The 24841-nt window shown below is 44.6% G+C and overlaps 1 protein-coding gene across 3 annotated transcripts in view; it reads left to right on the top strand.

Moving 5' to 3' along the window:
- The window catches only part of ARHGEF9 (Cdc42 guanine nucleotide exchange factor 9), a 185349-nt gene that overhangs the window by 27546 nt on the left and 132962 nt on the right, over nt 1–24841 (top strand). For 2 of the 3 annotated variants that reach the window (XM_042876384.1, XM_042876383.1), the window contains exon 4: nt 1342–1442. In XM_042876384.1, the coding sequence (XP_042732318.1) occupies nt 1342–1442 (101 nt within the window). Of the gene's footprint in view, nt 1–1341; nt 1443–10300; nt 10320–24841 lie in introns of those variants that run through there. The other variant, XM_042876386.1, reaches the window with a different exon arrangement.

Genomic DNA, 24841 nt, shown 5'->3' on the forward strand with positions numbered 1-24841 from the left:
GATTGAGCACCTGGTGGGAAGACAGCACCAACCCAAGGGAGGTCAGTTGCATGCAGTCTACCTGAGTGACTGGAAGGGGTGAAGCCAGAATCCACCCCTTCCCAGACCTCATTTATAGATTGGCAGTGGAGGTGAGGATATCTTGTTGGAGATTCCTGCCTACCTGAGGCCTTCTGAGGGTCAGCAGTTTTTTTTTCCTTTGATTTTGCATTCATAGCTGCTGCATTTGAGCTTATCCTTATTTGCTGCAGGCTGGGACTTTGCTACCCTGCTGTTACTACTGTACTTTCCACTGCATTATGGCATTACAGTCTTATATAGGACAGGAGTTCTGGAACGTGTGTTTTCTGTAGGTGCCTTTCTCCATGAAAGGGGTGACAAAGCTCCATGGGCTGTGAATGCCCCTGGGTGTGTATACACACATGGGCACAGACATCAGTTCCATGTGCTGCCTGGGCCCCGTGTGCCCTCTGAAAGAAGCTCAGGCTGGGGGAGGGGGTTAAGATCTAACTTCACTAGCTGTGGGAGGGGAAAACCCAGTGTTGCGCAAAATGGCAGCTCTGTCCCCCTAACAGAGAGGGATGGTATAAGGAACTTAACGTTTGGGGTGATTAGGAAAACAGAGCTTAATTTTGAAAGGTGGATTATTAGCCCTTCCTGACCATTTGCTTCTTCTTTACAATCTTGTGCTTGAGCGTATGCAATCTGTAAGGCCAAGCTGAGAGCTGGTGTGAACGGAATAACTTAATGCCAGGTCAGAATTGCACTGGCCTGAAATGCTTGGGGTGAGAAATAGCCACTGCTTTGAAAAATAGCTTTTGTGGGTTTTCCTGTTGTTGTTTTCTGCATAAATTTGAGAAGCTGCTTCTTTTTCAAGGAATTGCATCATACGAACTGCAACAGTTATAAGGCTGGGATTTCTGCAGAGGTACCATTAGCAGTTATGACCCAAGGAGCACTTCTTATATTGGTGTATGCAGATGAGGCTATTCTGCTGCCTGGTGCTTCTGGGAGAGCACTCTGGTTTCAAACCCACCCTGTCTGACCTCACCTACTCACACCACCTCTTAACTTGGCTCTTGGCTCCTAGTTTATGCCTGCCTTTTTGTAACATCCAAGCTGCACTTGTATCCTAAGAGCACCGAATAAAGCACCTAAATATACTCTCTGCTCTCTTTTTCTAAAGAAGGGGTTGAATGAGTCTCTTGCAAACAATTTTGTTTCTTTCATTTAAAAGAACAGCCTCCGCCCCCAGCCTGAGCTAAAGCACAGCATTTATCTTTTGTCATTCCTTCTTTTTTTTTTCTCCTTTTATTTCTCCGGTGGATTTTAAACTGGCAGCTGAGAACGAACTGGCTTCCAAGACTCTGAAGGTGCGCAGGAACGGCGGACGTAGATGGAACCTCCTCAAGCCTGGAGCTGAGAAGCTGCAAATCAGTAGGGTAAGGCGTTGTTTGAAATATGCCTCTGCATGCTTCAGGGTTGTTGTTTACCTACCACATGTTTAGCCTTGGAAACTAACAACCTGCTTTGCTAATGGCTTCCTGAATCTGTGGTTCCTTCAGCCACAGATGAGAGTTATTCTTTTGCTATTAGAACTGTTTTATAGTGATAATAGGTGTGCTAACCTTTTCCACTGGATTAGTTTCCCTCAGACAGGTAGCGGAGGCTTTGTGGCGTAGTGGAGGCACTGGACCTCCTGTTCCTTTGGTCGAGCGATCCTTGCAAGCGGAAGAACTGTGACGTTTCAAATAGCCCATAGATTTACTCAGTGGTTTTGATGATGCACTTCCGCCCCACCTCCCCCCAGCCCTTTTTTATCACATGTCCATTGGGTTTGTTAGTGCACCATCTCTGTGACAGATTCACGTGATTCTTTCCAGAGGAGTTTTGCAAATATAGACACAATCTATTTTGATCTTTTTTTGTGAATGTTGCTACTAGCTGGGGAAGAAAAAGCTGTTGTGGTCCTTGGGATTTCCCTGTCTTTCTCTGTAAGTTGAAAAGAACAATCAGGAAAGATAGCAAATAGTTGTTACATCTGTCTGATGTGCTTCCTTGTTTCTGTGTGGGATTGCTTTTAGTCTGTGCCATGCTGTGCGTTTGAAGTCTGGAGACCTTGGCTGTTCTGTGATCTTGTTTTGGCATTTGTATCGTTTGTGAGTCTGGCTTCACTGGTAGCCGACATATAAAACTGAATAGTACAAAACACAAATGCTAGCTGGCGTCTACCATGATGCAAGGAAAGCTTTCTAGTGGCTGGGCCAAAATAGGTTTAGCCTTTGTTGTTCCTCTAGGGTAGAAAAACAAAGAATGATCTGGGAGCCAGGAATTTCCCTGCTGGAATTGACTGGAGGAAACTGACCTCCTGTGGTTGTGTCTCTGCGCTTCTTCTCTCCATTACTGTCCTTCCTTGCCAGTCCTTTATTGTATATCTTTCCCTTTGATACCTGATGAGTTGCCTTCCCGAAATGTGATTTCTAAGGAGGACACAGCCTTTGTGTATGTTTTTCTACTGCAGAAGCAGTAGATAGGTGGTGAGGCAGTCTACTCTGGCCTGCTTCGATATTTCTTGGCTTGCAAGAGATACGTGCAGGGATAGACCACTGCTATCTCTGTAATATGTGGCTTTCTGGAATGCCTCCAGTTTTCTCTCCTGATTTTAGTGGTCTGAGATATAAGATAGAGGGCAGTGAACAAGCAGTTCAACCTTTCCTTTTCTCTTACCTCCATTTGGATCCTACTGTTTCTCCAAAATAAGTGCTGCTTTCACCTTGAAACAGCTGTTCTAGTTACAGGGATGCTGAACATCTAAGCTTCTGGAAGATAAAATGATCAAAATTCTGTACAGCTGTTTGCTTTCTGGGACAGAATAAAGAAATGCAACAATAATATCCACCTATAAAGGATGCAGCAAGGATTGTTATGCAGCGTTACAGCAATGAGACAGGCTGCAAGCCCTATCAAAGAATCGCATCAGGTGTGCCACAAATGTTTCCACATTTGGAATCTAGTGTTAACTAGTGCATAGGTATGTCTGCTTAGCAAATCTAACACTTTCTTAATCTGTTCATAGGAGATGTATGTTTTGCAGCCTTTGTAGATATCCCTTCAGCTCTGCTCAGAAACCAACACATTTTTCTGTTCTGCCATAATACTGCTAGCAAATACACAAAAAATAGAATTGCGTCCTGAGTCATCTCAAAAAGCCAGACTTGTTTCTGATTGAGAATAGAGCGTGACATGAGAGCACCCTTACAAAGGCAGCTGAGAATTAAAGCTCCAGCAAACCAGAAGTACTGCTGAAGTTTGGGAAATGCTAGCTAGGAAATTTTCTTTCTCCAGTGGAGAAGTATAAGGAGATGTGAAACAGAAAAGGGAAATGAGCTCCTTGTGAGCGCAGAGACTTTTATGTGATGCTTGGCTCAGTGACAGATCTGCCAAACACCCGTGTGTCACTGGGGCACAAGATTGGTTTGGGGTGCTGAACAAGCTGATCTCTGAGACTTGTTTGGCACTGCCGTTAGGCAGCTTGTTGCTCAGCCTGAATTACAGTGGACAAGCAGGTGTGAAACCTGTGCTGGAGTCTATAAATCAGAGTTACTGCGGTGAACACCACCAGAGCAGGTATATAAATGTGGCTCACAATAGCAGTGCTGGAAAAATTCATCTGCTGCCTCTGCCTCAAGTTGAGTGAAGATGTATGGGGCTGTAAATCATCTGTTTGCCAGAAAGAAATTTCTTCATTGACAAGATTTATAAATTTGAGATAAAATTTGTGAACTTGGGTATCTCTTGTCAGGTGTGTTCATTGGCAGGTGCAGAACTAACTAGTACAGAAAGGAGTGATTTATACTTCCAAACCAGATGTCAGGCTTCCAAAGAAACTGCTTGATTTCTGTCTTGAATGGAAATGCCTGAGGTGGAGAGAGAGCAAAAGGAAATTGACAAAGCATTAGGCTTGTCTTGGAGGCATCAGTGCCATCTTGGTCCTTGGAGAGATGCTGGTTGTTGTGCCAAGAGTCTTGGCATTGCTACATGTTATGCAAAAATGGAGAGCTGTTGATCATCTTACAAAAGAATCTCTTTTTCATCAAGACCATTGTTTGTCACATCTGGTTTACTGTGTCCATCACTTTGCAGCAGGCTGTATCTTGGTGCATCTGTCCAGATATTGGGGACAGCTGCTGGTAGAGCCATGCCACCTCCCTGCTTGGTGGTTTTCTGTTACACCTGGGAGCTGCAAAGAGGAGCAAAGTGCAGTTGGAAAAGCAAGTGGTGGTAGCAGGACATGAGAGAAAGATGTGTGTGTAATCCTGTGCTCCACCTCACCTTCGTGCTCAGCATACATACACAGTGTGTTTTGTTTTGTTTTTTTCTTACTAGTCTCAGCTTTCTTCTATCAGTCATACCCAAGCTATTTTAATGAGTTAACACCAGCAAGCCTGGACACAAGCCTTAGAAATTTCCTATGGGATAGATAAGGTTTATTATCCACACTTAGTGGGTGGGAGTGAGGAAACTGAAGCACCACAGGGTGGTATATGGAGAGCCAAGCAATAATTTTTCATTTTGCTCTTAATTTCATGATGGAAAAGAAAAGGAAATGGTATCAAAACTGAGTTGACTTGTAAAAGTTTTCGGTATTTTAAGTGCACTTCTCATCCTGGAGAAAACTCTATACTGAAACACTTTATATGCAAAGCATTTCATTTTGGCACTATGGTTGCTTGGAGTCTCTACTTTGATGGGAGCAATTTGGTGCAATTAAGAACCTTCAGGTGCCCAAATCTGCAGGCTGTGCTGCAGCAAGAAACTGAAATGCCAAAAGGAACTTCCAAAAAGCTGCACTAGCTCTGACAGGGCCCTTGGCATCTGTCTTATGTCTGTGGTTTACCCTCAGGTAGGTCCTGCCAGCTGGTGTGTGGCTGAGCCCTTTGAGCAATGAACAAGGGAAGAAGTGAGTTACTTTCTCCAACCCCAGGGCTGTTCTGGAAGATGCCTTATTGGTCAGAATGGCCGATGGGAGATACTCCAGAGGGAGATTCAAGCATTCTGGAATCAGAACCATTCACTTAATAAGTGTAGGACAGCTTTAGTTTTTAGTCTTTAACTTAGCAGTAATGATGGCAAACATTCATGTTCTCTGCTACTTTCCCCATTTGTGTTGTGTGCTCTTGTACAAAGGACTAAAGCCTCACTTCATGTGCTGAATGAAGGCCACAGTTGAACTACTTAGGATGGAAACTTTGCATTATTGCTAGCATCTTCAACAGACTCTACATTAATGATCAGTAGGCCTGTTGTGCAGAGGTGTTGAATGTTTGCAAAACCCCACCAACCCGGCCTGTAATTGCTCTTCTTCCCAAGCACAGGAAGAAGAAGCTATGTTCAGAAGCTTCTTTGAGCTGCCTTTGCTACCCAAAGCTAATTCCCCACTGGCACATTTGTAAGGAATAGGAATTTCAAGCAAACTGCAGCCTGCAAGAAAGAGGAGTGAAGGGAAAGTTGATTTGGGTTCCCTCGCTTACGCTGTGCTGAGATGAATAGGGAATGCTGGTTGGTATTCTGTACCAGCTCTTCTGCTTGCTATTTTTATCACCTCGCATAATGCTGAGTTTGCATTTTGTTTAGTGGGGTTATTTTTTTCCTCTTTGAAATGTGTCCTGCACAGTGTTTCTCTTGGCTTGCTACTTTGGGGAGGAAGGGGATATGGAAGGGATTGTAGACTGCTGCATTCTGATACGTGAGCTGTATGTAATCACAGTCATTTTTTAGCTCTTCTATCCACATGAATAAGCTGATAGAAAAACGTTGTCCTGTGGCTTTCTGGATGCTAATTAATTTAAATATCACCAATATTTAAATTAACATTGATGAGAGTGTTGTATGCACGTGAAGAGGGCTGCCAGAGAAATGCATCGTCTTTTAATCTCTCTTCCTTCATTTTGAACAGTTAGCACTTCTGCTGCCTGGGTGCATCTCATCTGTGTGTCTTCTGGGGTTTATTTTATATCTTGATAAAGCTATTATACTGCTATTCTTACTAGTGCTCTGAAATCTTTGTACAGTTTTTTCCATTGCTTTCTTCCTCAAGGTCACTCCTAGGCATTTGTTAATGTTTGTGTGCCATAATGTTTAGGAAAAAAAAAAGAAAAAGGAAAAGAAAACAGAAAAGGGGAAAAAAAGACCTGTTCATTCATTGTGGAAACAGCGGTTCAGTCCAAGTTGACTGGTCCCAGTGACCCTGTCGTGGAGCCTTGTGACTCCAATGCTGGCAAATGCTTCCTGTATGTCTGTGTGAAGAGTTCTCAGCGAGGATCTCTGGGTGAGTGGGATTTGCAGCAGTAGGAGCCTTTTAAGCACCTGAGGCCTGATGCTTCTAATCTGATTTTGTTTGTAAACTGGTCAGAGCACAGTGAGCACTGAATACGTGTGTGTAGTCTGTGCTGAACTCCAGGTCATCCCTAAACCCATCTGCATCCATTTTGCATGAGTGGTCCGTGCTTTGAACTCATTCCCTGGTGACTGTGATGGAAAAGTAGTGCAAAACACACTTTGGGATTCCTAGTAGCAGAACTGAACAGAGCTTTGGTTATTTTGTCATGCTTTATAAATAACATTTAATGGTGCTGTGTTCTGTGCAGAGCAGTGGTGGGGGACCATAAGCTTTGGTTAGTTGGGTCTTACTCTAGCAGTTTCTCAACCACACCTGGAGACAAACAGGTTTTTAGTGAGCAGGAATCCTTAGAGGAAGGAGGAGCTTGATGTGAAAAAACACTGAGCTTGGAGTGGTGAGTTTCTCTTCTAGATAGCATGAGAGATTTCAAGTGCCAGACTTAGAAGAAGTTCTCAGCTGTTTCAAGGTTACGTGTAAGCCTATATTAAGAATCTTCCAGTACATGATGGTCTTTATAGTGTAGTTAAACCTTGGGAAGTTTTCTGTGCAACTGCAGATGGTAGGTGCTGCATCCTACATGGTATTAAATGCGAGTGGAGTGGTGACTGTACATAATCACCTCTTCTGTAGTGCAGATTAAGCTCTCCTCTTAAATACCAGCTTGGAATGGATTCTTTTTCCTATTGCTCTGTAGTTCTATGGATTTCTGTGCTTCAACTCATTACTCAGTTCTGTCACTGTGCTTCACTTTAGGATATGGTTTACACAAAAGAGGCTCTAATATAAACTCAATTTGCGTTGCAATGCTGAAACCTTAATAACATTTTGGTTGGCAGCTCTGTGTGGTTTGCCCTTCCCCAGTGCACTGTGTTCTTAATAAACCAAACTCTGTGGTAGGTGTAGCATAAAAAATCTCTGAGTAAATATTGGAATAAGTGCTCCTGTAGTGCTTCCTAAATTCTGGCTGCATTTGTGATTCAAGGCCACTGCAGTGCTGCCAGTATGTAGCTGTAAAGGAGCTGAATTTGGGAGGGAGAGGTGAAAGCACGGTCATAGATTCAAAACCTCTTCTAAGATGTGATTCTTAGATGCATTATCCACACAAAAGTGCACACTGTGTAGGGGAGCACATCCGGAAACTCGCTGGAAGTTGAAGGGGAAATGGTTATGGTGCGTTACGGTTACAGACCTCATGCAGTCCTGTAAGGCACGAGGTCTGAAACGCTTCACTGTGTCACTGACCCAGCCAAGGGCTGTTCCCTTTCAGGGTTGTTCTCCTTCAGCTTCTGTGGAGATCTACATCATGGAGGTCGCAGGGCTATTCTGCTCCTGCGCTGCCTTAAGCTGAGTGCGACTGTGTCCTGAGCTGATGATTTGCTTCTGACTCTCCAGCAGGGTGATCTGGGACTATCCCCACAGCTCATTTCCCCCATCTTTTCCAATCAGATTATAATTGTGTATTTTGGTGGAGATGTATCTGCACTGTGCTAGTATTTGGGGAATGAGGAGTGTAATGTTCATAGGGTAAGAAGCTGCATAGGAACATGGGTGTTATCACACAGCCTGCATTGAACTTCTCAATGAATCAGGAAAAACGTCATCTCTTAATGGACTATGAAGAATATTGATATTAATCTCCCTAATAAATCTCTTTCTATGTCTAATATGTAAGGAAATATATTACCCTGTTGTCTCAAAACCTTGAGAGATCAGTCTTATCTGAATAAAAATTTAATGTTAGCTCAATTTGGTGTGATGGGGTCAGTGGTTGCACTCTTACGCAACTGGAGTAATAGATGAAATCATAGCTAATTGCACTGTGGCGTTTGTCAGCATTAAACACTGTTTACCACCACAAACACCAAGACACCCACAACAGCAGAGTGCATTGCAGTGTCCTTTGAAGAATATGGGAAGCTGCAGAGCCCAGAATGTGAGAGCCAGCATGAAGGGAAGCATTGCCTTATCAGGGAGATATTCTACAGCCTGCAGTTCTTGGGGACTGCCTTTGGAAGGGTCTTCTGGCATGGCCTTGGACAACTCTTGTCCTCAACAGGGGATGTAACTGGTGCAGAATGTAGAGAGCTGCTGCAGGCCCCGTCGCTTCCCAGATATGGACCTCTGTTGTGTAAATCTGCGTGCTAATGAAGCATGGTCTTTTGCCATTCTGTTTGTCTGCTATTGCTTTGTGTGGTAGTGTCAAATTTAGGTGTCTCCTCAGTGATGTTACATGTGATTTGGTAAATGAAAGGGAGGAAAACAAAAAATATTTGCTGCAAGCCAAAAAAAGCCTGATGCCAAGCACAGCTGGAGTGGGATGCCTGAGAAGCAGATTGCTCCAGGAAAGATGAGTCAGTACTGAATGATTCCCCTTTGCGCTCCTCCTCACGCAAGAACTTAACATATCTAAAAGCAGAAGTGCCTCCACTGTTGTTCTTTGTATGATGGGTGCTCCTCAGTTCTGTCTCTTGACATGCTTCTAAATTTTTAGGTGACTTCAACCTTGCCTAAAGAAACAAGTAAGTCTCCCTGGAGCCAGGCAGAAATTGTTAACCGTCTTTTAGAGGAGGTTTGCTATGCTGTAGGGTTCTCAGTCTTGCTCTGATGTCTAGATGTGGGAGAGTTTGACCTATCATTCAGTCAGTGTCAGCACAGTGCTGGCGAAGGGACAGAGGTGAGCTGTGAGCAGCATGTTGCCAGGCAGTGATAGTGGTGCTGTGCTGCGGTTGCCCTTTGTGTGGACTGCGGTTGGATGATAGTCTTGACTGGCTCTAGAAAGTCTTTTTCTCAAGACTTTACTGTAGCTGTGATGCCTTCAGGTGTCACAGCAATGCTGTTTGCTTTCTTGGAATTGCACAGGGTAACTCTGAAAGAAGGTGTTCTGTGGGACTCCTCTTGTTTGTGATGCCTCCCAGCTGTTCAGACACGGGCCACTGCTGGCTGCAGACAGGGCTGGGCTCAGCAAGGCGAGGTTTCCAGCTCCACAGCAATTCCATGAAATTGTGAAGAAGCTCATGCAGTCTTTTGCAAATGCATACGGTTTTTTTGGTTTCTCTCAGGCCTACTGAACAGTATGCTGTCAGGTGTTTTCCACTGTGTGGTGCTTTCTTTGTAATTCCCTGTGCTGAAATACAGCACAGTTAGACTGCCACCACCAAAAGCAAGACTGCCCGGATGCAGTGTTATGGTGCAATGTAAGGGTGATGTTTTCTAAATCTTCTCCCACCTCTGGCTCAGTGATTTGGGGTGAGAAGGGGAGGGAGAGCTACCTCACTCTCATCTCTGTCTCTTTACTGCAATGGGGTTTCATCAGGGATCAAGCCATCCGTGTTCCTGCCTTATGGGTTTATCCGTGTGACTCCGCTAGAGCCAACGGGTATGTAAAGTGACATGCCTCAAACCCTCTTAGTGCTGGGCACAGGGGTGGAGGAGGGAGAGCAAGTGAAGTGTCGCAACACCAAAGGAGCGACGATCCTGCCCAAATGTGAAGCCTGCACTCAGGCAATGCAGGAGCAGGGCAAGGCTTTGGCTGAGTGTGAAGTAAGACCCCAAAGGGGCAGTGCTGTACATCACGAAAATGAGCTGTGCAGGTCAGGAAGCTGTTCAGCCCCACCTGCACAGCATTTGCAGAGTTGTTCTGGGAATGCACTGAGGTACTGCTTTCCTCGGTAGTTGTGGAATGGCTATAAGATCTGCTGACCAGTAGATCAGTTTGTGTGCGCGCTTTAGTTCCTTGCGTTCCTTATTAGCACCATCATCTTCTAAGGTACCTTACTTTGATTTTTAACACTCAACAAACACCAGATATTCCTCCAGAGAGGTCTGTGATTACAGCTTAGCTTTGACAGCTGAGAGCCGTCCAACTGACAATCTGAAATGCTGCTATTTTGAGCTCTGCTGTTGTTCTCAACTGCCAGCGGTAAGTTTGCATTTCCTGTGGATGGGATTTGGGATTGATGTGGGTTGTTACAAATCAGGTCCTTGGTAGATCGGGCCGTGCTGAAGATTGCATTGTGTGAAATGGTTTGTCTGCCTTTGTGAGTTTGGGGTTTTTTTGCTGTTTTGATACTCTTTCAGACAAAACAGAGCAGAATTAAACCCCCACATCCCAGACAGTCATTACTAAAGAATTTGGTTTGTTTTACTGAAGCATTTTACAGGCCCTTCTGCAGAAAGATATATTTCTTTCCCACCATTTTCTTCTTTCTTGTTGGCCTCAGAATAAAGGCAAACTGAACTTTACAAGCACTTTTTGGGAGTCAGACGTTTTCCAGCTATTATTTTGCAAACTATTAGAGCGGCAGATCATGAGGTGGGAACCTAGTTATGCAAACAAAGTGGCCACGTCACTCTTGGCCAAAAATAGCTTCAGTACATGTGCAGTAAGGTGGAAACGAAAGCCCTTGGTGTACATGGAGCAAACAGTGATGGGAGGGAGGCGAAAGGGGAAGCTGCAGCTTTTTGTTTAGAGCCTCTCAGGAGACGTTTAGAGAAAGTGTGTTTTCCAGAGAGGAGCAGAGTATTACTGCTCACAGTTTCAGTGGGTTGGGAGTTACTGCCTTTCTTACACAGAAAGAGAACTCGGGTTTTGTGAGATGACACTTTGTTCCCAGAGGTGCTAATCATTTTTAATATCCACACGGAGCACGTAGAAATACTGGAGCATAGTTCAAAATCATGCCTGTCTGCTCCTTACTATTGGAGGCACTCACATCTCAGAGTGGAACTTTCCTTTGCCACTGAAATCTGTTTCCATTTCAGCCTCATCAATGCAATGCCCCGAACAATTTTGTGACCACCCTCCTAGCTATTAGCTGTGTGAACTCCCACTGTCTGTTAATTTTACTGAGCATTTACAGCACGGATATGGTCTGTCATCCTTTTATATGTTACATGGTACCTTTCGCCAGGCTTAAAATAACCTTTTTTTCTTCATCCTATAGTATTACTACACTCTCCCTTTGCAGTGATGTGTTTTATTGCTGTATCTGGCTGTTAGGAAATCACATAGCATTTCTTGCCAAATAAAGATACAGTTTTGAGTAAATAAAGGAGATAAAATAGTAACTCCGGTATGGAAAAATCTGCCTGCCTGCCAGTGTGTAGATGTAGTTTCCATTGAAATCTTTTTTTTTTTTCTTTTTTTTAATGAAGACTTGCAATTTCTTATCTTTCAGTACTTCTCTGTATGAGTGAAAAGGGGCCTATAAAGTTGAGCAAATGCTTGCCAGCTCCTGTAATGAGAGAGGCAGCTCCCCAGTGCTGTTTACTACCTATTCCTCACAGACTTATTTTTGGTCTCAAATGGAAATTATTTCTGCACTCATCCAGAATTGTGAGTGCTTACCAGAATATCTTATTTAATGTGATCAAATAGGAGTTCTATATTTCTGTTCTGGTTCTTTCCAAAGCTACGTATAAATGTTTTCTCTTGAAGATATTCCCAAATGGAGATTTTTATTGTTTGGGTCCCCCACCCCCAATTTTGTCATGTTTTGTGCACATGTCTAAGAAACAGAGCCTTAGGTAACAAAATGAACCTTTCAGGTGTTAAGATAATTTGCCTCATCCAGACCTGAGTGTTCTTCAATCAGGATGCCTGTGTGTGTTGCTGTTCAGGCTGTGCCAGGTGAATGTTGTGGTGTTCTGAAGTAGCACATCCCAGGTGAAAACTGGCACAAATATACAGAAAGGGGATGTTAGCACTGATTTATTGGCTTGTCAATTAAATGAGAGCACTAGGATTGTCAGTGCATGTCTGAGAGGTTAAGTATTGTGGTGACAGCAAAATATCAGCTTCTTGAATGTAACCGCTCTTTCCTATACATTTATGTTTAATTAAAATATTCGTACATCCTGCACTCTTCAACATTAATTCGGAGATTTATTTTGAACCATTGCCAGGGGAGTACATTGTTATGGCATCCTCTTTCCACATCTATTAGCAGGAAGAGGATAATTGAGGAAATCTCACACAGATTTAATTGGGGACTGAGGGCAGGAGCAGGGAGGGGGAGAAACACAACACAAAAGTAGGTCAGAAGTTTGGCGGTGGATAACTCTTACTTGACACTGAGAAATCGAGCGGAGCGGTGCTGGTGCAGGCAGCCAGGGTCCTGCTGCAGATCTGGGGTTAACTGAGTAATTGGTAGTGGTGTGAGAGGAGCTGCCTGCCATGTAGCTTATGTAATGTGCTGCATGGAGGCTGGTGTGGGTCCGGGCTGTTTCTGTGGCTTGGAGCGTGGTGCAGCCGCTCTGCTGGAGTTGCAAGGGCAAGCAGCGATCCCCTGCAGCTTTGCACAAAATGGGTAAGGAAACAGGGGTGGCTGTGAACAGCACAGCCTGGATTTGAGGCAGGATTTGTGCAATTTTAGGATCTGGTCAGGAAGGCAGGCATCACACTCCATTTTGCAGCTGCCTGTGGTGTGCTGGGTGCAGCATCCTGGCAAGGGTGAGAGCCTCAGGCTGCACGGAGAATGTGTGCTCCCTTCGCACCCCAGCAGCCCCTTTGCTTGTGCTATGAAGGCGCAGCTCTTGTGTGAGGCAGCAATGCCCCTGCAGTCTCTCAGGTACATTCAGGGTCTTCCTATTATTTCATTATTTGCCTTTTTTGCCTGATGCAAACACGTAGCACTGTTCTGCAGATCTGCATTAGGAGCTCCTTTTGCTGATGCTTTTGCTATCTAGCTAGATCTGCATGCCTTCTATGCTGAACTCTGGATGTACAATGCAGATGCATCAGCAGGCCACATTCAAAAACCTGCAGTCTTTTTGTCAGGGCTCTGAAAATGTGCAGAATTTCTTTGGGTCACTGCTCTGTTTCCTGGACCATGATCTGGTGGCTCATCTATTGAGTTTTTAGACTCACGGGTCAAGCTTGCAGTGTAAGCTTTGGATCTATACTTTGGTTGGACTATCTGTTATGTGCCTGGAGAGTCCCAGAGCAAATGATATAGCCATGAGATAATGAGCAGATAGTCATGGTCAACTCTGCTATTTTTGCATATCATCTTTCTGACTCAGTGTGATGCTGGAAGACTGCTAGGTTTGTTGTCCTCCAGTGTTCCTTCTCTCCAAGGGACAGCATAGCAGCATCCATGCAGCAATGGGAGACTGTGTTGGTGCTTCAGGTGTAGATCACTGTGGATATCAAATGTTTAATTTGTTTTTATACTGCTGGGATTGCAGTCCTTGGTGTGGTTTTATCCCTTCTTGGGAATTTTTGTGATTCATGAGGAGTATGGCACTGTGGCATTGGGAAGGTGATGCGGTGTGCAGCTGGGATTGCTGTGCTTGGAGATGAGGAAGAAGTGGCAGCCACAGGATGGACTGCCTGGGAGGGGTGCATGGACACCTCATTCCAGTGCAGGACCAGGTGTGCTTCTCTCATGGTCTCCCAGTTCCTGAGCTGGGTAAAGCTTGCAGCTGGTACGTTTTGCAACCAGCTGACTGCTGCAAGCCTGATGGATTAGCTCCAAGCTGGGAGCAAAGCAGCTGGAGCAAGAGATGCCTGTGCTGTGTTTGTTGCTGAATATACCTTATGGCCCTTGGTTGGGACCAAGCCTGTTGTTCTGAGCTTGTGCAAACAGTAAGAAGCAGTGTTTGCCCTGAAGAACTCCCAATGCAAACACAGGCAGACACTTTTGAATAGACAAAGTAGGAGCAGAGAAGGGCTTTAATTACAGATTCTGCTGTTGAATATTTTTACCAGGTTTCCTGAACGTCTCTACCACCAGCATTGCCAACCCGAAGCATCAACAAATATGATTTTGACTTAGGAAGAAATGTAATTAAGAAATGTAAACACACAGAAAAGGGTGGAGGCTATTTGCCTCTGTTTTTTGAGCCTTGAGGGAGCCTCTTCTTGAGCTTTTTCATCTGGTTACCCAGAGCAGAAGCTTGTATTAGAAAAAAAGGAAAATAATTCTCATGACAGCAGCAGGTCATGCACTGTTTCTCAGGCCATAATACAGAGCAAACCCCTGCCTGCCACTCTGGGGCTTTTGCTGCTGTACTTTCTTGCCAAGGTGTTTGGGGTTTGTTGTCACTGCCCTCTGTCGAAGAGTTGCCCTGTGGGTGCTGTTGCTGTGGTTAACTCATGTATTTTCTCTGGGATGAATCTTTCTTTCCAGCTACCAGTTGTAAAGCCCACGGGGGTTGCAGATGCGTCGGCTTCTGCGGGAACAGAATGTACAAAAAATAGAGTCCTCAAGGACGTGACTTTGTGTGCTGCCGTGGCTGATGTCAGAGGATGGAAAGGTCTTGTTTTCTCCGGAAATCTTTATTCTTAATGCGCATTCAAGAAAGAGAAAGGCAAAAAAGTGTGTTCTGCTAAACCTAAGTTAAGAAGCCTGTTCAATTTTTAAACAGTTACATAAAACCATCAAAGTCTGACAGCAGAGAGATGCAAGTTTGTGCGAAAGAGAAAAGAGGAAAAAAAAGAAAGCTGAAATGCAGTGTTAAAGTTAATTCCCCCAGGCTTACACCTAAAAGAGCCTTAACTCATAGATGAACCCGTTCCTGATCTTTTCTGTTCTTGTTTTTTTTCTCCCCTTCCCTGGCAAAGGTCCTCGTGCTGATGAACTCTTGTCTGACTCTGGGTCTTCTTATTTGAGCACTCTGCTGCTTTTGCTAAACTAGCTGTGGGCCCAAGTGAGCATTCCTGCACTGCCTTTGGGGAGACAAATTTATGGACATAATGGAAGTAGGGCTTGTCTGAAATTTGGACGTGTGCTTTTGCTCCTCCACAGCCAGTGTGAAGATCCCCGTTAGCTACCACAAATGTTAACTGAGCAATTCCTCAGCACCCCCTGACCATTTTTCTCCAGATGCTTCACCAATAGCCAGTCAGGAGCTGAGCAGCACATCCTTGTTAGACAAGAGATCTTCCAGAAGGGCTTGTGCTGCATGATCACTCCTGTGGATAATGCATAGAGAAAGCTGTTCCAGGTCTGTATGAGTAATGTTAATCTATTTATATCTACTACCTAGATACTGGAAATCCATTATATCTGGTTCTGTCTAGACACGATCAAGGACGTACTCCCATTATTTTTTGATAGCATTAATATTCAATCAAGCCTTTGTCCTAAAACATATTCTGAAAGCTGTAGTTATTGAGGAAATTCATGAGGAATAAAAAGAAGTTGTTCCCTGACAAAAAGGATGTCACATCCAGAAGTACACATGGAAAGTAGCAGGCACATCTGCTGTCCTAGTGCTTTCCTCCCAGCACCACAGCAGCTCTGAGCTCTCATTCCTGTGTGGCTGAATGGGCAAATGAAACTGAGAAAGGCATGTGATGTCCAGGTGCTGGGGGCAGCTGTGGTGAAACTGGACGTACTGCTCTTGGCTTCCTGGCCTCTGCCTATGTTACTGTCCTTTTTCTTCGCTTCCTAGTGTTGTATTCAATATCAAGTACCTAGCTTTGGTTAATAGTAGCTACTTGCTTTTATCACGTCTGCTGCAAAGAAGATATTTAAGATTAAAATTGCTACCACATCTGTCATGAACACAGTAATTACTCCGATTAAGTCTTCAGAAAATCCTAGTGCAAGGGTGCTTGATTGGTAGCTGGGAGCCCTGGTTTGCTGCTCTTGGGAGTGTGGAGAGAAAGTGGGAGTTGAGATGCGTTTAGTGAATTTTGCTCATGTGGGGAAGATTTTTGTTGGGAATGGATGTATCTTTTTTTCCATGCATAGCAAGGCTTTGTTCCACAAAAGAGATTCCTAAAGAAAATATCTGAATGGAAAAAAGTGAGGAAAATTCTAGTTTACGTAAGTCTGGCCTTTAAAAAAATGAGTGGAATTTGAGCCTTTGAAGTGCTCTCGTGCACACATACATTACACCATTTCCTTCCTGTGCCTGAGAAGTGCCTGAACCTCCCCTAAGCTCAGTGCAGGCCACAGGTTTTTACTTTAGGGTACCTGACTCATATCACTGTGTGTCCCACAGCACTCTCTCTGGCCTTAGAGTCTGACAAAAAAAAAGCCTGTTTTCAACAGGTCCAGAGCACAAAAGTTTCTGTACTCTGTGTCCATCTGAAGAGCTACCCCTGTGTCCATGTGGCAGGGCCCCATTGGGACTGCTGGGTTGGCAGGACTTTGCTACTGCTCTCAGTGCTGAGAAGTTCACTGTGTAAAGGTTGTTTTTGTTTGTTTGTTTTTTTGCCTTGTCACAGGTGGCAGAATCTTCTTTTCATTGTGTCTGTTAAAGAGCTGCCACCTGGCACTGCCGCATGGCATTGCCGAGGTTGTTGTGGTTCAGGGATAAGTGCTTGCTCTCGTTAACAGTGGGGTTTTTGGGACGACAGGTGCTGTATGAGTAAAAGCAATTGTCATCAGAACTATTGCAAAATATTTCTGCTTGCACAGCCTCGGGTAAAGGACTAATAATGGAGTTGGGTCACAAGAGAGCTGGTTCTTGTATAACCAAATCCAGTGCTGTTTGTATGACAGATGAAACAGAAATATTTGGCTTGTTTGGTCATGGTTGCTGTTTATTCCAAAATGATGTGACAGAGAGGAAAAGAAACAGTTGCAAATGCTCTGCTCAGCACTGGGTGCAGTTGGACCTGAGGATGACTTCAGCTAGGTGTTGTCTGACCAGAGAAAACAGGCAGACTGACCTGCTTTGGTGCATCCCTCCTGCTGGCACTCTGAATCTCCCAGGCACTGCAGACGCCTTTTGCAAATGAGCAGCACAGGAGTTTTGATGAAACAACTGTCAACAGTCAAAGTGTGATAAGCTGGTGACATGCTGTGCACGCAGTGTCTTCTGGTGTCTGCCTGGTCCGGGATGCCACACCTTCCCCATGGGATGGTGAAGCACCAATTTCCTCAACAGTGCAGGCACTCAGAAGTGACCTTTCAGTTTAAGCCGAGATATGTAAGCTGGACTTGGTAGAAACTTTAAAGAAGGGTGTGAGAAAGCCTTGCCTGTGCGCAAGCAGCCAGCAAAGTGATGCTTTTAAAGTTAGCAGTGTTTTCCAGTATCCCTCAACCTCAATTGCAGACAGCGTTTTGTTTGCCCTTTTGGTCTCGATGTTTCTATCCACCTTTCTTAGTCTGAACCCAGTTTTGTGTTGGGTCTGAGCAGCACTCCCAGAGTCTGTCCTTTCTGCCTTATCCAGGCCTCCCAGTGCTAGGGCTGGACCCTGGAGTCTTGGTGAAGCATTACAGCTTGTCAGGTGAGCTGAGGTTTCGAAGTAGCATGCCCAAAATAGGAACACCAGACAAGGTAGTCTCCGTTAAGAACTTCTTCCAACAGGCAGCTCTCATCTTAGGTTAAGGATTCAGTATGATTTAGTTGAACTGGGAGATCGTTGCTGTGAGCTCAGTGCTCAGCCTTGTCGTGATGCCGTAGCAAGGAGCTCGCGCTCCTTGTGTGCTGCTGGTGAGAAGTTTTCCCTGTTAAGGGGCAGGAATTGCTGTTTCTCTGCTCCCAGCTGAGGGGCAAGGAAGGCAGCACAGGCAGGGAGAAGCATGCCAGGATCAGAGGGGGCTCCCAGCTGCTTCAGGAGTAGGAGATTACAGCATATTAGAACCTCTGCTGTGCTCAGCAGTGGAAGGACAAATTGAAAGTCCCAGTGGGACCAGTCTCTCACAGTTCACCTTGTTTCTGAGATTTTTGTCAACTCTGTCTGGCTTACAGGTAGCGTGGGTCCCTCAATCCTATCTTTGCCTTTTTAGATGCTGTTCTGAAAGCCAAGCTACATTTGTGATTCCTGTGTGGTTCCAGAGCTGAATTTTTGTCTTAATTGGTCTGTTTGTCTAATTAGACCAGACTAATTAGTCACTAGTTTCTGGAGCATCTAGAAAGAGTGGTTATCTCACCTCCTCTGGGCTGTGTCTGCAGCTCTCAGGCCCTGGCTAGACTGCTGTGGTTCTGCCACACACACTTCTACCTTCTTTGAAATGCTCTCTGAATTCTGCCTTTGCACTGTTCTCTTCCTTTCCATCTGTTTCTTCTTTTCCATTAAAAATGAAAAGGGGGAGGAAAAGTCCTTCATGGCCTAAAGGGGTTCCCCGATCTCTGGTAATTGTCAAAGTGTCAGCAATTGCAGGAAAGCTCTAAATAAAATCCTTTGTCCTGCTTTCCTAGCATGGCTCAGCTCATCTGTTTTGTCACCTGAACTCACCAGCATCCATCAGTCAGAGGATAGAGATTTGCATAATTAGTGTTTTTCAGGTACCTTCTGAAATGCAGAAGGGGAAGGTACTTGTATACATCTCTTATCTAATGAGGTGCTGACAAAGACGTATCCATGGAGACATCCATTATAAGGCACTGTTCTGAAACTGGTTCTTTCCAATGCCTGTTAAATGCCAAAGGGTTTTCTTAAGCATAATTTATACTATTCCTTTGCTACATTCCTAAACAAAAATAGTTATGCCTGAATATGATGAGAACCATCACATAAAAAAAAAAAGCTTTGCAAGCTCTTGTTAAGGACAAGGTGGAAGAGTGAAATGAAAGTTTTGTTTTGCTTTTCCTTAAGGTATTCTGACTGTTTTGACACTGAGAACTACTGCTTGGATGCTGGTACAGAAAGCTGGAGCCTGCCTGGCCAGAGGTGCTCAGCATCACCAACATCTGGGACATCCCCAGCATCCAGAAACTCAGTCTGGGTGCCTTAGCAGTCATGGAAATTTTTTCCCTGAGGAGGGGACACCTAAATGTCTGCAAGAGGCTTCCGTGAGCTCTTCCCCAGGACATGGCATGGTGCAGTGTGGCTGTGTTCTGGCTGCAGTCTCTGGCTCCTGGGCTTTGCTGGCCTATGAGAAATGACAGAGTTCAGGTGGAGAGGCAGTAATCCTCTTGTGTTTGTCCAGATATCCGTATCAAATTTAGTTGGGGTTTTGGAGACAGGCAATCATGTCAGTGTTGCAGTGCATGAATTTTCTTCCAAAATGTCCTCTCTATCCTCCCCTCTGTGCTATTGCTCTGTAGCGGCACTTGGCGCTTTCACAACCCACCTCTTCAAGTCCAGTCTCTTGTGCTCTGACAACATGCCCAGCATTTGTCCATAATCGTTATCTCTTGTTACAGTAATGAAACAAGAAAAAAGTTAGATGACTAACTATACCTTTTTTCTTTCCGTTTCTTTCCTGTTTTCTTGCCGTTGAGTGGTAAAAACAGTAGTTCTGCAGAATCCAGTATATCTGACTTGATTATTTACAGATAGAAACTGTTGGGATTTATTTTTGAGTTCAGCTAATGGATAGGAAAAACAACAAAACACTAGAAATCAGGCTGAACTAACGATTAAGGTATGTACACACTCCTTCCCTGATCTATTTCTGTATCCACATGAATACCCTCAGCCTTGTGTTCATTAAAAAATAAATATCAATCTCTAAAGCAGGAGGATTCTCCCAAAGGGAAGTCTGTACCATAGTTTAAACTGCTGACATTTACAGTTCACACTGTGTTGGTTAGTCATGTAAGTCATCTAATTAGAGAGCACACTCTTGTGACATGGTTTGAAGGCTTTGGCACAGGGTTAGGAGGCTAGAGACTTGCTGCCGGCTGCTTGGGCAAGGCAAAGGCAATCCTGTCACCCCTCTGCACCTTGCCTTCTGTGCTGCTGCTGCAGAATTCCCTGTTCCCTCGGATCTGCTGGGAGTAGTGGTTGGAAGTTTTCAGCAGAGGCATAAGGAAGGTGGGATTGATTGCTCATTGCAGAGTTGCAGCATCTTAGAATTTGCAAATTCTGTGCTGGTTTGCACAGAAGAGCAAGCCTCTTTTGCTTGCATTTGAAGTGAAGTAAGGTTCTTCACTTAGATGTTCAGAACACCACTAGTTAAGCTGATTTGGGAATTAGTCTCATCTTGAAGAGAAGTCGAAGCCTAAAGCTTTGTCTTTCTCTGCCATCCAGGTGTTGTCTGTTTAGTGATCTTTGGGATTGCCGGGCAGCCCTCAGGCTGTGGAAACCTGCTGAGCCCTAACAACAGAGCAACAGGCGTCTGGGATGTATTAGTTAAAGCAGTGGTTTCTGAGCTGTGCTTTGTGTGCTGCTCTGAATGAGTCTCTAAAGAATAACCTAGAGAAGCGACTCTAATAACTGACAGCTTAAATTCATCCTTGAGTGATCTATTACCCCTTGCTGTTCTCCCTAGAAATTTGTTAGTGCTCTACAAGCCAATTTGGCTGGATACCACCAGGTTAGGTGCTGTAAGTGACCTGAGTGCTCAGGCATGGCCATTATGGAACACTCCATCAGCTCTAACAATCTGGACAAAATGAAATGAGCAGCTGCACTCCTCTGGCAATGCTGAGCTTTGGGGAGAATTTCACCAGGATCAGGGAAGAGACAACTCCAGTACCTTCTGTGGGGGTGGTGAATAAAGCGCTGGATATGGAATTAGTATCTGAACCAATATTTTTTGTAACGCAAAGAAGAGGAAAAAAATGGGACATGGCTGTTCAGGAAAAGCAACAAAGATTTGAGCATCTCGAGGCATTTGAAAGGAACTGGCTTCTCTTTTCTGACAGATGTCTTTCATTGCGTACTGGAGACATCAGCTTCTGTTATCTGAGCTATCTGAATATTCAAGTTGCTGTGGATAATGCAAACTTCAGGAGAAAAACAAAAATACGAGAACAACGCCTCTGTGCCAGCAGCTCTCAGTCTGACATCAGCATTTAACTGACACTTTGTTTGGAAACTAGGAAGGCTTGCAAGGGGAGGGAGAGGGCTGGTGAAGCCAGGTTGGTGCTGAGCAGGAATTATGAAAGCTCAGAACTGCAGGCTCCCAGTTCTGTAAATAGTCTGATACAAATCTTGATGGGGAGCTCCCTCTGTGCAAAAAAAAAAAAAAAAAAAAAAAAAAAAGTTGTCTTCTCCACTGTCACCTCTGTTCTGTTTGTTCCCTTTCCTGCTCCTGCAGATGCTGTGGCTGCGAGGTCTTTGATGTGCAGATATGGTGACGCAAGTTTTGTTCCCTGAGAGCTCAGATAGTTTTGGAATAGTGTGAATATTCAGGGCTCCAATTTGTGCACAGTGTAGCAAAGGGAGAAGAGAGCAGCTGAGGGCGTTGGAGCAGGCAGGAGGAATCGGGTTTGTGTGTTTGAGGGAAAGCAGCACAGTATCGCTGGATGGATCCCTTTAGGTCAGTCCCTTGCTGCTCTTGCTGCCCCAACGTTCTTTGGTTACAGTAGTTCTTTAGTGTCATGGAGAAAGGACATTTAGTGGTTTCCCCATCCCTGCAGCACTGCCAGACTGAGCCAGTCCTCACCACCTACCCCCAAATTATAACATTGGTGGCACACACTGCATCCTTGTTTTGAATGGAAATAAAAGGAGTCTATGTGCTTTGGGCTCTTTTTCAGTAAACTGGCCCTTAGAGCTGGAGCTGCTGGGGTTGCGTTTGGCTTGGGTTTCTCAGTCCCTTGTCCCTCTGCCTCAGTTTTGCTTGTGTTGGGATGTGCTGGTTGTTGGTGCATGACACAAAGCAGCTGCTGGTTAGTGGTTGATGAATCTGTGATTTCTAGGTGATCTGTGACTGGAGATGGGCTTCAAAACCCTTAAAACCTCAAGATCCACGTTCATTTTGAGTGCTGGCATATATCTGCTGGGAACACCAAGTGCCAGCAAAAGGCTCGAGCAACTACACTGAGGTCACAATATTGAGGCAAAGAGTTACTGAGCATCTGTGATTTTGCTTGAGGCCCAGTTATATTTATTATTAGAGATATGTGTCAGGGATAGGTGTAATCATATGATATTTGCACTGGAAAGAGAATCTATTGTTTTCTTGCGGATCTGGTTGTAGAAGTGTAAGATGTCAGATTTTTAAATCCTGAATGCTACCTGTTTTCTGACCGTGTTGCTCCCAGAGGACTGTCAGTGGTGTGGGCTGTGTGAATGCTCCTTGCCCAGGTCTCATGGAACTGAGGAACTCCAGTGCTACAGACAAGGGATCTTCCTGCACTTCCCTGCTCTGCTCTCAGATAACATCTGTCTCTCATCAGCTAAGCAGTGTAGAATTCAGTTTTTAACATTTGATGCTAATAGTAATTTATAACCTGTTTTCTCTCTCCTGGCAGCATGCTTTTGTTTCTGATTTGAAATTATGCTAATAATCTCTCAGGATCTTAGGTAATTTAAGGAATCTGTATGTGTGTATGTGCCTGGTGGGAATATACAGTAGGTAGTTTCCCACATAAAGAAGGTTAAAGGCCTTTGTGAAAGCTGCAAATTTTCTTTGCCTTCAAAACAGGCTTCTAATCCAAAAATAGCTGCAAGCTGGTAGCTTGGCTTCTCCCTGTATATTAGCAGCAGATGCTGCTAATAAATGCAGAAGGTTGTCTGGAGGAGCAGCGTGCGCACAGGGCACCAGGCTACCTAGCTGGCTGCTGATCCAAAACAGACTGTCATCAAAGGATCGGATTTACATGTTCCTTGCAGAATTTCTATGCCTGCTCCCATTGCAAGGCAAATAATGGGCTGTCACTGCCATATTTGCTTTCAGCTGTCCAAATCAGTAAGGAAAAATTATATCTCAAGGAGCCATTTTTTTCTGCAACAGCTATTAGCTCTTATATCTGTTAAGGCAGACTTTCCTGGTCTTCATGTGGTGATTGTGCAGAAATTGGGGCAGGAAACAGCTTTTGAGTTTTGGGACTCATCTGGCAAAATCTGCATGCTTCCTTTACAGGACTGTGCTGTTTGCAGAAATAAAAAAAAAAAAAAGAGCAAAATCAAGCTGCCATTCATGTGACAAATCTGCCCTTCCCCAAATGTCAAGGTCTGTCTGCCATAACCTCTCTGTTCTTGTTACTGATGTCACATAGCTGAGAGTTCTGAGTAAACTAATGCCAAGGCACTGAAAGCTGCTCCTGTGACTGCTGGTATTTTCTTGTGAGGTGACATCCCCATTCTGCGTGAGTTGTTGCCTTCCTCAGTTGCTTTTGGGTGAATGAGAAGCAGCTGAGGTCCCCTGAGGACCTTTGGAAATTTAGTCTGCTCAGTCCCAAAGTCCACCTTCCTTGCAGTGTTGACAGCAGTTTTGTTTTACTGCATTTCTTTTGTGATGTGTGAATGAAGGCAGACCTTCCCCTCGTGGTACTTTGTGCGTGCATGTGTGTAAGGTGGGACAGAGTATATCCATCTTCAGGCTGGGTTACTGCTCTGCAGATGGGATGGATCATGCCCTGGCCCAAGATGTGCAGCCCCTAGAACACAGCTTTGCATGGCGATTTGCACAGTAGTCACTGGAGCGCTTCTAAAAATTCAGCCTGTTCCTTGCTATCACCCATTGTGGAGGATTGCTTTTCATCCCAGCAGTGCTGGATTTGGTAGGTTGGGTCTTGGCTCATGAAGCACTGGGCGGATGCAACTTGGTGGGACTGGAGGGTGTTGCAGAGCAGACCGTGCTGTGGGTGTGTTAGAGCCCAGGGCACACGGGTCCGGGTCTGCATCTGGGGACTGTCAGAGCCTCCCCTGGGCAAGATGCAAGTGAGACTGTCTTGAATGCTACAGGATATGGAGTGGTTCCCTGTTAGCTATCCATAGCTCCGTCACTTGCTGGATGTTCTTTGCTTAATGACTGTCTAGCACTGCTAACCCCAACCAGAGCTCCTGTTTCTGCAAATAGCAATTCCTCATGCACCCTCATGTGGTTCCTGGAAAACTTCTATGTGTCTGCATGCTGTGATTGTTCTTTTTTCCATTTCCTCTAGCTCCCTGTTTTATTTTTTTTTTAAGCATATAAAACAAAACAAAATACCCTACTAAATTCCTGTAATTATAGTTATCCAAGCACGCACATTCATGATAGGCTTAATAAGGCAACAACACGTCAAGCCTTTGTTTCTGGGAGGGGAGGAAACTCTTCTGGTACTTCAGTACAGTTTGACTGTTTGTGTATAATTTGCAAGCCATTAAACCCAGGCCTGTTGGTGGTCCAAAAAGGCAGAATGCAGTCATGAAAAAGGAAACGAATTATGCAGTTCCCCACTGCTATCCAACCCACAGAAAGCAAGACATCCCAGAGGAACTTTGATTTGTGGATTTTGATGCACTAACTTGAATTTAGTAGGGCTTTAGCAAGGCAGAAATGAACCCATTTTTTCGCTTCCATTTGTTGCAGGGTGGGGTCTTTGTCACCTGGTTATAGGGTGACCAAAGTATGTACAATTAACCATCAGGTAACTTAGTATCTGAAAAAACTGGAGTTATTCAGAAGCAAGTATTTTATTTGAAAGGTAAAATTCATTTGGCCTCAGGGAAGCGATGCTTGGGAATGAGGAAAAGGGTTGGTAGGACATGAACACATGCGGGGAACACACCCTGCTTGTGCGGAGCTGATGCTGGGGCGCAGGGTCCCCTTCCAGGTCTGTGTGAGCTACTGTAATTTTGGCCAGAGCCACCTTTGTCTCTTTGGGTACCTTCAGCAAGTTGTGTGTTTAGTTCTCTAAAACACCTCAGGCTTTTAC

The sequence above is a fragment of the Lagopus leucura genome, unplaced genomic scaffold (genome assembly GCF_019238085.1).
Source record: "Lagopus leucura isolate 7727_CA_CO unplaced genomic scaffold, USGS_WTPT01 Super-Scaffold_100016, whole genome shotgun sequence".
NCBI classification, from domain to species: Eukaryota; Metazoa; Chordata; class Aves; order Galliformes; family Phasianidae; genus Lagopus; species Lagopus leucura.